Source organism: Octodon degus, unplaced genomic scaffold (assembly GCF_000260255.1).
Source record: "Octodon degus isolate 3935 unplaced genomic scaffold, OctDeg1.0 scaffold00021, whole genome shotgun sequence".
NCBI classification, from domain to species: domain Eukaryota; kingdom Metazoa; phylum Chordata; class Mammalia; order Rodentia; family Octodontidae; genus Octodon; species Octodon degus.
The window spans coordinates 19,649,650-19,664,789 of NW_004524597.1; the positions used below are offsets into that span (position 1 = coordinate 19,649,650).

The window sequence follows — 15,140 nt, forward strand, 5'->3', positions numbered from 1 at the left end:
TAGTTTAATCTGATTGAGACCTTTGGCCATTTTATATTTTCTATTAAAACATCAATTTCCATCAGCATGTCTAAATGTTTGTTGAATAGTTAAGCTAGGATTATTGCCATTCTTATTTGTGGTATGTAGTCACCAGGAGATTGAAAACACTAACTTTCTCAGAAGAGTAACAAACATATGTAAGTTCCTTATGACTTTTTTAGATTGGATTTACCTAAAATAATTAGACTTAATTCACACTGAGGGCTGAGTTGCTTAAATACAATGGACAATAGTCCAGTCTACCAAATTTTAATACCTTACATGCATGCTTAAGGAATGTGTGCTTGTTTTTGGAAAATTGGAAACAGAAGAAATAATGTACTTTAGTCCTTCTAGAAATATTTTGTCTGGCATTGTAGTGTAATTGTCTTATTTTGATAAATGAGGTTCTACTTTCAACATACTTTTATATTTTGTTTCTTTCCTCTGCATTCTGCATAATTTTGGTCTGTTTTGTCCAACTTGTGAGTCCACAGAGATAGCATAAAACTGTTATAAGCAACAGATAATAAGTGTAGGACTTAATCTTTGCATGGCCACATTCACATTTTTGTGACCATGCTCTGAAAAATGGCTTTTATATAGCATTAAGAAAAAACCTGCAGACTTTTACTTATAAACCTTTGAAGGCCAATACAGATTAAAATAAAATATTGTTTTATTCTTTTTTGATAGTCAATGCTGAAAGCAGTGCTTTTCCTGAAGTAAATGCCAATCCCTGCCCTTTTCCACACTGGGACTCTAAGCTTCCTGAGAAGAATTTTAAATAACTGTCACCTTTTCCCCTCCTTAATAAGGTGTTAGCTGGGCCCAATTAAAACTAAAGAGATAGTTTTGTCAGAGATGGGTATTCTATTGCCATTTAAATATTGTAGGTGCATGAATTCAGCAAAATGATCCAATATAGTCCAGTAGTCCATAATAATAGTGGGTTATCCATAGGACTGGCATTGTCAGAAGTTGTTCACTTGAGCCTTTTGCAGCTCGGCCTATTAATATATTGTAACTGCCCTACTAAGCTGTTTTGAAACTGTCTCATTGCTATATGTTTATCAATAAAACTGTAGAAAAAAAAAAAAAGAAATAAAAAATGTGCTGAGGAAAAAAAAAAAAAATAATAGTGGGTTATCCATAGGACTGGCATTGTCAGAAGTTGTTCACTTGAGCCTTTTGCAGCTCGGCCTATTAATATATTGTAACTGCCCTACTAAGCTGTTTTGAAACTGTCTCATTGCTATTTGTTTCTCAATAAAATTAATAGAAAAAAGGAAACTAAAGAGATAATAAATGGTGGATGGAAAGAAAGAGTAGTTTGAGTCCCTGCTCTGGTAGAAAGCTCAGGTGTAATACACACATAGTTCTTTGCCATGCAGGAATCTGGGAACTTGACCAGAACAGCAAGGAGGAAAGAGGATGGGGACAGAGAGAGTGGTGAGGAGTACATTGAGAAAACTAAGCGTTTGAGACATACCTTCTACCCTTCCCTGCCATCCTACTCCAGGGGACCCTTTTATTTGTTTAGGGCCTCTGGATTGAATAATTTATTATGCATATTAGTTACTACATTCATTTCAGAATATTCAAATTTAATCATACTAAAAACCAGTACATTAGATATTTTTTAAAAAAATAAAGTTGATAGTACATGAATTATATCTCCATAAAGATAGGTATAGGGAGGAAAAAGAATTGGAAGGGTCATATTGTTCCATTTATTTATTTCAATAAACATTTAAGGAGCTTTGGCTTTTTTGTGGAGTGGTTATAGTCTAGTACAAGAAACATCATTGTGTTTAAGTAACTAATGTTGGAGGACAGTGATATGTATTGTATGAGATACAGCTAAGTTGCTGGGGAAATGCAGAAGAGATGAACAATTTTAGTAGCACATGTTAGGAAAAAAATGAAAAGCGATATTTGAGTAGTGACTGACATGAGTAGTCCTTGCCAGGTAGGCTGGGTAGGTTGGTGGATTTGGTGGCGTGAGACAAAGAAATAGTATGCGTCCTTCCTCAGGGAGCATCCGTGAGTTTCGGCTGAGGCTGGGTACACTGGGACAGAGGGTGGAAAAGATGCTAGGTAAGATAAAGTGTAAGTCTTAGGGAATTTCTGCTGAGGCTGATTTGTCCATTTTTTCTAGATCCTTTCAACTGACAGGTATAAATGAAGAGTAAAATAATGACATAAGCACATGAACTTTATGACATGTATCAGACAAAGAGGTGACAGTCCTGGGAATTTGAGGATGTGGGGAAAAGGGATTATAATGATGATTTGGGGGAAATGGTTTTGAAAGCAGCAGGAGCATCTCCTGAAAACTTGTTTGAAATGCAAATTACTTCGTCCTCGATCTACTGGATGGGCACTGTAGGGTGGGTACTAACAGCTTGTGTGTCTTAACAGGACCTCCTCCCAGGTCATTCTGTACATACATATCTGAGAGAATCTGATTTTAGAAATAGAAATGCTCCTTCCATAGTTGCAGGAAAGTGCAGGAGTGACTGAGGGTGGTAAGAACTAAAAGGAGACGCAGTCCATGGATATGTCTCCCAGACAGTGAAGAACAGTGTGGGGGAATTCAGGTGAGCTGAGGGGTGGGCAGTGCTGGTGAGAGTCAGAGCTGCTTGCGGGCTTTGGGCAGTGGAGCAGTTGGGTTCTAGGTGCCGCGCGGGTGGTCCATGGTTTGCTGCCCCCACCAAGAGTTGTGCCGCAGGGTAGAGGCAGAAGAGCACTGCAGGGAGGAATCGTGACTAATCAGAAAGCAACCACAAAGCTAAGGAGGGCAATTTTCTTCATCCTCCTTTTTACCCTCTGGACCAGAGGAGTGCAGGATGCAAGAGAGAAAAACTAAGCCCTAGATCCAGGGTAAAAGAGGGGCAGCCTCATGCCCATGCTTGCTTCCCAGGGCCAGAGCAAGTGCAGAAAGGCTGTGGAGAGAAGAAGACAGGGACAGTCGTAAACGTGCAGGTCAGTGGCCAAGAGAAACAATTATTGAATACGTACTTCTTGCTTCTAAGTTGCAGTAGTGGCATTAGTGAAAACAGGCTCTAGCCTCAGGAAGCGCAATAGTTGAGATTTGTTAGAAACTGTGGGAAATGCTTTCTTCAGGCAGGAATTTAGTAAATGTGTTTTTTTTTTAATTTTTTTTTTTTATTTGTGTGGGGGGGGCAGGGCTGACTGGCATGTGGTGCTGGGGGATTGAACCGTGGTCCCTGGGTTTTGCTAAGCTTGTTCTAAGTAGGTGCTTTAGACCACTGAGCCATCTCACCAGCCCCCTAGTAAATGTGTTTGGCTAAACACATACAATATTCATGATTACTCTTTCATGGCTAGTTAAAGGCATCTTTAGGAAAGGCTGTCATTACCAAGGCCTACGTATTCTTTTGTACTCTTTGGTTTTAGACAGATTTAACCATTAAGACTGGAAGCTGGATGTCACATAAGACAGCAATGCATGTGTGGCTCTGGCCTTTGCTTTCTGTAACCCGTACAGAAGGTTGGGAAGCTGGTCCTCTGTGAGAACATGTTGTCCTCAGGTCTTTCAGCTTCATTCTGGGAAGACATGATATGTATGAGATGACCAAGTCTGACCAGAGACTGTTTGAAGGAGATGATAGCGTGTCTGACCCATCATATGAAATGACTTTGAAGGCATTCCTGCTTTGAGACCAAAAGCAAAGAAAGCCATTTTTAGTTGTCCATGTGTGAAGAAGGATCCTCTTATGCTTTGTGCAATTTTGAATGAATACTCAGGCCCTTGAAAATTTAGAATGCTCAATAAAGGTTTAGAAAGTGGTAAAGACAATGGTAACCCATTACATAAATAGCTAATAACATTTATGAAAACATCAGAAATTAAATGTATATTTCTACAATTCCATGACCCAACTTTTAAAAATAACATTTGTGAATATTCTGACCTAGCTCGGCAGCCTTTACCCTATGTAAAAGAATATGGTTATCTGCATTTCTTTAAAACTGATTACTCTGAGTGAATATTCTCGTCTTTCATTTTTCACCACCCTCTTCTAATTATTGATCTTTTGCTTATTTTACTGCTTACTCAAGTCTTTCCTGTGATAGACAAAAAGAATGATGGTTTTCCTAAAGTACATGCATCCTGATTTCTAGAACCTGTGAATATGTTCCCTTATGGCAAAAGGCAGTGAAGACAGAATGACACATCTGCTCATCGATTTACCTTAATTGGAGAGATTGTTCTGGATTATCTGAGTATGTTCACTATAATCAAAAAGTCTTTAATGTAGAACACAGAGGCAAAGAGAGTGTCAGAATAAAAGCATTAGTGGGCCTTTGGCCAGGAATTTCACAATATAGGAAATTTCTAAAAGGTGGTAGGAAATCATTGTCCAGAGAAGAATGCAGTCCTAATGAGTCCTTTAGTTTTTGATGCCTACTCAACCCCTTTCAGATTACTTCCGGACATACAGATTGTTGGGTAATTTGTGTTGTTTTAAAGCCACCAAGCTTGTGGATTGTTATGGCAGCAATAAAAACAAGCACATTTACTAATGGTAGAGAAAGGAAAATGCAGTGAAGCTCAAGGTAGTATGTCCAGGAAAAAAGGTATACCAAAGGTGTAATTCTTGCCGAGAGGGAAATAAAACCCATCCATGAATTTTAGCCCTACCTCTCGCTGTATGTTTACAGATATATACAGTGGCCTAGTGGTATGTAATGACTTGAAATATGCTTCAAGATCACACACCCCTGGTGCAGTCACCAGGGTTTATGGAGCTATCTTTTCATAGCTTAGATTTCATCCTATTTTTTCTCTTTAAAGTCTATTTCATGATTTTCCGTTGCCTACAAAATAAATTCCAAAACAGGTAACATTGCAGTCACCAACTCTCCATAATAGAAACTGTCACAGCCTTATGTCATACCTCTTCATCATGTGTACCTTATATTCAGTCAAGATAAAATATCTAAGTTCTATGAACCTATCATTTTCTGTCGCACTTTTGGCCTTCATATATGTGATTTCCTTCATTTCCACTGCATTTACAGACAATAAATTATCTGCAAGAAACCTTTCTGATCAAATAAAATTGGTGCATTATGGTTTACACTGTACTATAAATTGTACACCCTGGGATATTAAAATTTATTTTCATCTCATTCTCTTGATTCAAAACTCAAAAAGGCTTGTGTGTGGCATGGCAAACAGAGATGACATGCATAATCACAGCACGCTGGTGGGAGGATAAAAGAGGAGAATCACAAGTTGTAGCTAAAACTGGACAATTTAGCAAAACCCTATCTCAAAAAAAAAAAAATCAATGGGAGGACAGGGATGCTGGGAAGGTAACTAGAAACAAAGATCCTGGGTTCAATTACCAGTGCACCCCTCACATACACACCAAAATGAAAAAGTCTCTTCAAGGCAGCAAAAGGATCTAGTAATATCTCTTGGATCTTAGTAACCCATGTAACTTACCTGGTTAAGTTATATAGTAAGTTAACTTATATAGTTAGTACTCAGTATAGGCTTTGGGTTCCTTAGGCAGTGTTGGGTTGCACTGACTCCTTAAAAAATTTGACTCTTAAAAAAAAAGAATGCTTTGGCAATATGAAAGGTTGTTTGTTTGTTTTTTTTTTTTTAATGCCTGTTCACTTTTTCATTTTAAATAAACTTTTTAAAAAATCTGTTATACAACTGCCTGTATATCCCCAAACTTAAGCCCTACAATTCTGTTATTTTATTCTAACAAAACTAAAAACATCAAAATAGTCTCTGTTTTGTTTAGTTTCTTCATGCATGTATCCTTTTCTAAGAATTATTTTGTGCAGAATATCTTTTCATGAAACATTGGAGAGAGACTGATATTTTAGTATGGCAAATCTCAACTTCTTTTGACTTTATCTGATTTTTCTGTAAAGATTTCTGTTTCCTGTCTTTTTTAGGTCAGTTATTTTATGTTAGTTTTTCAGCGGATGCCCTTTAGTTTGACCTTGCTGTACAAGTCTCTATGAAAATATAAAAAGTAGAACTTGGAACCTGTCATGCACTATTCAGATGTGATGGATTGTTTCATAATTTTTATCATCACTGTACACTCTTGATTGCAAAATATTCACAATTCATGATGGTGGGAGTACTTTCACTGGGTAGTTCCCTTTTATAACAGTTGTCATGCAGCAGCAGATGACAGGCAGTGAAGATGAACCTCCACACAAAAAGACCAAGTACATAGGAATAAGCACGCTATTATTGCAAGCTTGTGACTGACTGATGGCCCGACTTTTCATCAGGACTCCCAAAGTTGTCATTACCTGCCTGAACTTTGCTTTCAGGTTGTATACCTTTCAGGTTTTCATAGTGACCACGTTATCTCATTTTTAGGAATTTTACAAGAACATTTACATTTCTCAGATACTGTTGACAAATCTATCTGCCATAGGGCATTATGGTTTAATGTTTGCCCTATTCTCAAAGTTGTCCTATTTGTTTCTTTTTTTCTTTTTTAATTATTTGGTATAGGTTCTTATTATGCAGTTCAGACTCATAGTGATCCTCCTGTTTTCAGCCTCACCAGAGCTAGGATTACAGGTGTGCACCTCCACGCCCAATCTTGGTGGCCGACTCAGCCTGCCCAGGGGCTGGGCAGGCGTGGCATGTGGTGCTAGAGATGGAACCCTGGTCCTGGCACTTGCCTAAGCGGGCGCTTAGTTATTTGTTCCTGTTTTATGACCCTGATTTTCTCTAAGTGAGTTAATGGTTAGCTTCATGGGAGGGGTGAGAGAATGAGTTTATCAATGGTTCAAGTGAACTTAAGTAACCTTACTTCTTTAAAATGGAGTCTCTTTTGCCCCATCAGTCAGAATTCAAAAATTTTAGAATAGTCTAATTTTTAATGTGATTAGCAAAACTCATCTGTCATTCTGCATAGTATTTATAAGTTTAGTTTACTACCTTAAAAATAGGAAAACTTGTCAAAATGAATGTGTTCATACTGGTATAATATTTTACATATGAACTGTCATTAATTAAAATACCAAATAGAAGCCATTAGTGAATCACTCCAAATGTAGTTTTAAAGATTTGAGTTCTGATATATATGAAAATGTTAATAAGTATATGGAAACTGTAAATTTTTAATGATGATGATACCAACTTGATTTTACATACTGCTTGGTTCTTTTTGTTGAATTCGGGTTAAAGTGAACATCTTTTAGAATGCCTAAAATTGCTAGGGAATGCTGTATTTCAGAATGGGCCTTTGGAATTAAATTCTACTACATCTCATCATGAATCAATAGAAGTATTTTTGCTTTCTTTATTCTCAGGTCAGCTTTAAAGTAGGGAACTTATATAGCTGCTAACATTTTCACCAGAAAAGAACTGTTCTGCGAGAAACCTGTCATCCTTAAATGTCACAGACATATCTGACAATGTGCAGCAACAAACTTGCATTATAGTCTTAAAAACCAGTCTCCAGTGAGCTCATTTAGTACAAAATGAGTCTCGGAGCTAATCAGGCAGATCATGCTGGAGATTTGACCTGACCAGTGTCCACTTTTCCAGGAACCACAACACATTCTCATGCACATAAACCATGTTCTCATGTATTACTGGGTATATCCTGACATATTCTTGTATATTCTTTGAAGAGAGAATTCTTTGCTTGTTTCATTTTTACCATTTGATCACATTTTCTTATTACAGGCAATGAGTCACTTCATTCTTTTAAGAACATTAGTTCACAGTGTACAATGACTTCTGATTCATGACTTCAACTTGGAGCTTATTCTTGGTAGTTTTCGAGTGAAATCACAAACTGTCACTCTCCTTAGTGATAGGATATGCTTTACTTTGGAAGTTTTTAGGCCTCTGTGTTGGTCAGCTTTCCTGTCACTGGGACAAAATATTCAACATCTGTAATTTAAAAGGAGGAGCTATTTATTTGGGCTCATAAATTCAGTCAGGCCAAAGCAAGACTGAAAATCGGCAAAGGTGAACATTAAATCTTACATATCCAGCATTCTGGACAGGTTGTGGTGAGATGTCAGCTTCAAAGGGCTTGGCTAAACCAGTGCCTGTAACATTGTCAGTCTCGGAGCAGATGGCCTCTCTCGTGGGCTGGCTGTGCTCCTTGCCTGTGACTTTCCACAGCAGACAATCCACATTTCTGGTGTCTACACCTTCCTGAAGTCTCTTGTGCCAGTACGGCTTCACTCTCACAACTTTATGAACTTTCTTCACCATAGCACACTGCCTGGCCTCCCCAGCGGTCTTGTGAAATCTGGGTGGAAGCTTCCGTGACCCCACAACTCTTGCATTCTGAATACCTAGAAACCATCACCATGTAAATGGCCTTAGCATCTGCTGCCACTGAGAACAATAGCTGCGTCCCGTGGGCCATGACTGCAGTGGCCCATGAGTGCCCAGATGGTTGAACAACAGGAAATACTTCCCTAGGCAACCCTGAATTATCTGGGCCTCCTGAGGCTCTCTTCTAAAAGCAGTGTACTTTAAAGTCATTTCCCATTTATACTCTTGAGTCTGAGCATAGGCAAAATAAAGATAAATTTTCTGCCACAGACTGACTGTGCATTTTCTGTAATCCAACTGCCAACAGAGTCCTTATTTCCAACAGGTCTTTTTAGTTCTGACCAGTGGCACACCCCAAGCACTGCTCACATTCTGGGTCAGTGGTTGTGAGCCTGTGGCACGTGTGGTGCAGTGGACACATGGTGCGTGCTTTGCTGGCATGCGAGCCAAGTCATGCCCAGTAGCTGAGTGTCAGATAACAGTTGTTTTTGTTCTAAACAAAAACCTCAGTATCAAATTTAATTAGTTGTCACTTTGCAGTAAATAAGTGAGTTTTGTGTGGCAGTTGGGCACTAGGACTTCAAAAGATTTGCAACCACTGTTTTACCGCTTCTCTTAATTGCATCTCCAAACCTTTCCGAACTGGTCAGGTATAATCACGGTGTAATGGCAGATAGTGAAAAACTCTCATGGAGGCCAACAGGGTATAAGCAAGTTGTGTTCAGCTGGCTGGAATGGATGAAGACCCAGGCCTTGTTCTTCAGGGGTTTTTATACATTAAACAAGTTACCAATCGCCATAGCAACTACATTGCAGGGGTTTTCACAGAAGGTCACAGAGTTACATTTCCCAGGTGTTCATTTGTCAGGCAGCATGCAGTTAATCTTAGCTTACCCGTAGTTTGTTTTTATCTATTGGCTTTGATGGGTTTATGGTTCGCTAAAGGGAGGGGTAAGTAGTAAAGTTTAAGGGACTACTAAAATGGGAGATAGAAACAAAGTACAATCACTTTAGCCATGTCAACAGCAGTTACTCCTCTCCTGGTACCAGTTTTCTGTTTTACGTATCTTATTGCTGGGACAAAAAAATGTGCCCACAGTTTAGAAGGAGGAGAGGTTGATGTTGGCTCACAGTCTCAGCCTGTGATCAGTGGCAGAAGCAGCATGGTGGGAGGGCTCTGTACATCATAGTGGCCAGGAGGCCATAGTGGAAGAAGGAAGAGCCAGAAGAGTCAGCTGTTCCAGTCACGTCTCCAGTGACCCATCCCTTCCAGTCCCTACCTCCCGTATAAGACATTTAGGGGGCATTTTGTGGCTGTGCTCCTATAAACAGCTCCTTTGAGCTGATAACTTGATATTATTATAGTTAGCCATGATTCCTCTTTTTCTGAGGTATCTACATTTTTTTGTCTCTGAGTAACTTTCTTGAGAAAAAAACATTCAGCAACCATTGTTCCATTGTTTGTCTTGCAGGTACTATAGTGCCACCATCCTGCAGATGTCTGGTGTGGAAGATGACAGACTCGCAATATGGTTGGCTTCAGTGACAGCTTTCACAAACTTCATTTTCACACTTGTGGGAGTGTGGCTCGTTGAGAAAGTGGGCCGCAGAAAGCTTACCTTCGGGAGCTTAGCAGGTAGGTACATGTGTGAAGAATTCACGTTTCCTATTGATGACACCTTCCAAGACAGATGCACTTTCTATTATTGGTTTCTTAACCAAACAGTATAAGATTAGAGTGGTAGACACAAAACATTTTCATTAAAAAGCATGGTCCTTACAAATTTATGATAGGTGACTAGAAATTAGATTGTAAATAGACATGGATTGTAGGAAGCTGAGCGTGATGGTCCCTGCCTGTAATTCCAGCTCATGGGCGGTTGAGGCAGAAGGATCACTGTGAGTTGAAGGCCAACCTGAGTTGCATAAAACAAGTTCAAGGCCAGTCTGCACTATATAGCAAGACCCTGTGTCCAACAGAGGAGCAGGGGAGGGGCTGGATGAGGAGAAGGGGGAGGAAGAGGGGGAGGAGGAAGAGGAGGAGGAGGAGGAGGAAGAGGGGGAGAGGGAGGGGGAGAGGGAGGGGGAGGAGGAGGAGGAGGGACATGGATCTACTAAGGGATTTTTTGTGTGTATATTTGGAGTTTGCCTTGGAAATAAACATGAAAGGAGAGATCATATCTGTCTTTGAAAAAGCTTGGTATTAGTTACCTCATTATTTAACATGTAATTTTTAAATATATTTAAACTTGGAATGATAGGAAAACGAATTTGAAGCATTTCTTTTCCAAATCTTCTAACAGTGGATTATTGGAACCATACAATTTTTTTCACAAAGTAAGATGGTACTCTTGGTGCTTAAAATAACCCCAGGGCCTGTGAGGTAGCTCAGCAGCTCAAGCACCTGCCTGGCAAGTGCAAGTCCTGAGTTTGATCCCTAGTACCCCCCTCTTAAAAAAAAAAAAAAAAAGTCTAAAACAATCCTAAATTATAGACTGAATTTTGATCGTTTTCTATGATAGCTAAGTTCAAAACCTTCTGTGCTTTTAGGAGTCCTCTGTGTTAATAATTTTGTTTATTATTCTGTGTAACACAGAACTGTTTGACGTCAGACTACAACTCTTCTTTGACATTGGTTGATCTTATAATTTTCAAAGTTTTGAGCTGGGCATGGTGTGCACACCTGAAATCTCAGCACTCAGGAGGCTGAGGCAGGAGGATTGGTGTGAGTTCAAGGCCAGCCTGGGCTACAAAGTGAGTTCAAGGCCAGCCTGAACTGCATGGTGAGAACTTAGCTCAACAAAAAAGAATTTTTTTAAATTTTTTCTAATGTGTAAGCATATTCCTACTTAGCTATTAGCTGTATTCTAATAAATATAAATATATTTGCACTTAAAATACTTTTCCATTAAATATATTTTCCATGACAGCATTAACTAAATTTTATGTTAACTAGATTTTACCTAAACCAGTCAATGTGTCCCAGATTTTGATGAGAAAATACACTCAGTCCCAAATTCAGTTTACTGGGAATATATACCTTCCCTTTAGAAATAGTGCACTTTTATCTTCTATTTTTGCCTGAGCAGTGGCAGTCTGGTAACAGGAGTGGAACTAAAGTACTGAAATATCCACATTGAGGCGAAGGTGAGAAAGGGAGTAAAGAGCCATGGTGATTGCAATAGCCACGATATGCAAGGAGGATGAGGGTAAATGAAGGAGGTGAGGGGAAAGAGAAGGTTTAAAAGCCATCCATTTATAAGTCTGGTGCAGAAAGCAAAGGTGGTTAGCTTAGAGGAAAACCTAAAGAAAAGTTATTAGATATAGCAGATAGTAGATGCTATTGATGAATGCATAGACTTTTAGTTAATATAAGAAAACTTTTCTGATTAACTAGAGCTGTCCAGCAGTGAATGGAGCCGTAGCCTTAGGGTGGATAAACAAAAGGACAGATTACCATGAGGAGTGCTGTACTGCAAATACATTCCTACAGTGTGCTAGAAATTGAATTTGCTGACCCCTGCAGTTCTGGTCAACACCATGAAGAGATAATAGTTGCTTTCAGATTTTTTTAATGCACTGCTTTCTTTTTTAACATACATTGCTATCTTCAGAGGACTATTGTTAAATAAAATTTAAGGGCTTAATTTTATGACTGGGCTTTTGAGATTTGAGGAAAACTGCTGATTGAACTCTTTTTCTAGCGTCCTGTGCCTTGTATTTGTTATGGTCCAGTCAGGCTCTTATCAGTTCTGCAGAATTTTTGAGGCATTCCAGACAGTTTTTGAGTTTGAATTGTATGGCTTTGAGCAAAGTTCCATTTTCTGACCTATACATGGGGATTAATTATCCTCACTATACCACTGTAATGAGGATTTAACACTTTCTCATATCGCTTTTAAGATACTGCATAACACAGTTGTACTCGGAGCAGTTAGCTATCACAGCATTATGGTTGCCTGAGTGAGCCTGTCATTGTAGCCACCCTGCAAAATCAGCCTCCCTCATCGTAACCCAGGCACTCTCCTGAGGTCTTCCAGCTGACATCGCGCTTCACCTCCCTGCAGCTATTCTGCAGAGGAGTCCAGTACCCCACTGCTATGAAGTACTTAACAGTTTACCTTGAGAGTGATGCTCAGCAGCGTGATTGTTTCAGTACTGATTTGAGTGTGGCTTAGGTGTCATTCCAACTGGTCAGTTCTTGTATTGAATAAATTTTATAAGTTGTCATTTTTATATTTCCTGCTATGTTGTCTTATAAAATTAATAAAAATGCAATTTATGGTCATCCTGTATTTAAATAATTGGACTGATAAGAAGTTAAGAATTCCTAAGGCAACTGTGTAGAAGGAAAGACCAACGGATTTCAGGAACTGCTTCTCATGAGCAACCTGAAGACTTCTTCCCCTGATTGTCACCTCTTTTCAGCCAAACCCTCCTCCAGCCAAAATCCTTCACAGTGATCCTCTTACTTGGTCATCACACAACCCATGGAATAGACATCTGATCTTGTCATGTATCCAATTGAAGTAACGGAATGTAGAGTGGAGTGGTTTAGGGGGGAGAAGGCCTGGCTTCTAATTACAGGTTTCCTCTTTTATCTGTACACTTGACTGTAAAAATAGTGGTGCTTATGCAGTTCTTATTTTTAATTGTGATCCACGAGGTCCACAGGAAGACACTGGCCGGCAGAAATTTGTTTCTTCAGAAGAAGCCTTAGCACTACACAGTTCTGTTAGTATGTTAGCATTTCTCCACAATGACCCTCACAATAGATGAGGCTTTCACACTTGAATACTAGTTGATTCATGTGTTTTTAATTCACTACATTTTGTTTTATTTATTCATATGTAGATATATCTGTGATATTGTAATAGTACTAACAATGTTCTGGTTTAATTTTTTATTACTTTGAAAATTTAATATTAGAATTCCTAAACATATGATTTAGTCATCCCTATTTGTGACTTATTATTTTGGGTTTAAAAAGGTGAAACATCTTACATCTGAATAACTTGTGAAGCAGGGCATAGTGGCAAGTGCCTTTAATCTCGGCACTTGAGAGAGTGAGACAGGAAAATCACCATGAGTTTAAAGCCAACCTGGACTACATAGCAACATCAAGGCCAGCATGAACTACATAGTTCATGCTGTCTCAAACAACAATAACAATAATAATATTTTTTGAACATGTTTCCATTCTTTCAAAACTACTCAAAATAAACTGTGTTTAAGCATGGACAAAAAAACTACAGAAAAACATAAAATATGTCACATATGAATACTTTTAAATGTGGGACATTTTATTATACCCTCATTTGTGGTATTTTCAAAATGTGTTTAGAAAACTGGTCTTTTTTCATAAGTGCTTCAATTTTAATAACTTCTTGTTTCTTTAAATAATGAGGTTTATATCTGTGTAACTATGTAGGCAATAAAATCTTGACCAGAAACACAATGTGTTATACTAGCATATATTTTGATAGTGGTATTTCTGCAAACATTACTTGTAGACCACCTGCCTGCGAACTACCAAGGCGACTTACTTTCAGATGTGGATTCACGGGCTCTATCTCAGATCCACTAAGTTAGAATCTCTGAAGACTAGAGCATGTGCATATAAACAGGTTCCTCTAGTGCTTCTTAGTCATACTCTGTAAGCGCTCAGGAAGGGGATTTTTCTCTGTTTTTTTTAGTACTTAGTAAAAATCCAAGACATGTGCTACATAACTAATGCAACATTACATCAAATATTTTTGGAGATGGCCGTAATCTAACACACTTCACTTCTTGTGGAGAATATCCTTATTACAAAACAGTTATCAAATTCCAGAATCTTACCAGTGTGCTTTACTGGAACTCTGCTTAAGAGAATAAAAAGATTTCCCATACTGACCAGGAGACTGAAGAAAATCTGTTCATCCAAAGTTTTCTTGTATTAAGATTCAAACCTAGGTTATAATTATGAATCATCTGGCACAACATCTAGCATTTTAAATAGTAACAAGCTATTGGTTAAAACATCTGCAACTTGTTAAAGAAAAAAGGTAACTCAGGTAGTTTTATGGTATATGATTCAATGAAAGGATTAGAGGATCATTTTAAAGTTTGTCCCATAAATACAGTTACTTAGGACACATTCTTCTCTTTAAGGGATATATTCTGTTATAAGGGTTTTTGTCTTGCCTGCACCTCATAATCACCTGAGAAGCTCTGTAAGGCTGTGATGTCTCATCCCCATCTGCTGTAGACTTGGATTCAAGGTTAGGATACGTCCCAGACTGAGCTTGTACTGAAACCGATGACCTCTGAGTCCCAGGGCATCTCTACTGCACTGTGTTTAACATGGTACATCTCAGCAGAGAACTATCAATGTTTCTGCACAGTATTCCCCAAATTTATTTAACACTGTTCTTTTAATACTTCTGGTCTTATCTTAAATTACCTTCCAATTAAACCAATAAAATCTTGACTACTGTATACATGCCCTCCTAAATTCCATATTTTAAACATAATTGTCTCATTCTAATAAATTGTACAGATTAATGCAACCATTGCTGCTTTCTTCCTGGGACACTATTTTTTCTATCCTTATAATTCTTTGGCTAGACTAATGATCAGAAATTTGAAAACTTTCTTGTTCCCCGTCTGGGTATATCAGGGACTCAGAATTGGGCCTTCTGAGCAAAAGGCTTAAACACCAATGTCATTTCTTCAAATCAACATTTTATGTTCTGAAATACTAACAGGAAAGAAATATGTGAATGTGTTATAGCACTTCTGGTATCTAAAAGGGTTTTTT

At 38.4% G+C, this 15,140-nt stretch overlaps 1 protein-coding gene across 1 annotated transcript in view; it reads left to right on the forward strand.

The window, feature by feature from the left end:
- Positions 1–15,140, forward strand: part of Slc2a13 (solute carrier family 2 member 13) — a 198,251-nt gene that overhangs the window by 97,859 nt on the left and 85,252 nt on the right. Inside the window, exon 3 of the mRNA XM_004628062.3 lies at positions 9,811–9,974. Within this exon, the coding sequence (XP_004628119.2) occupies positions 9,811–9,974 (164 nt within the window). The remainder of the gene's footprint in view (positions 1–9,810; positions 9,975–15,140) is intronic.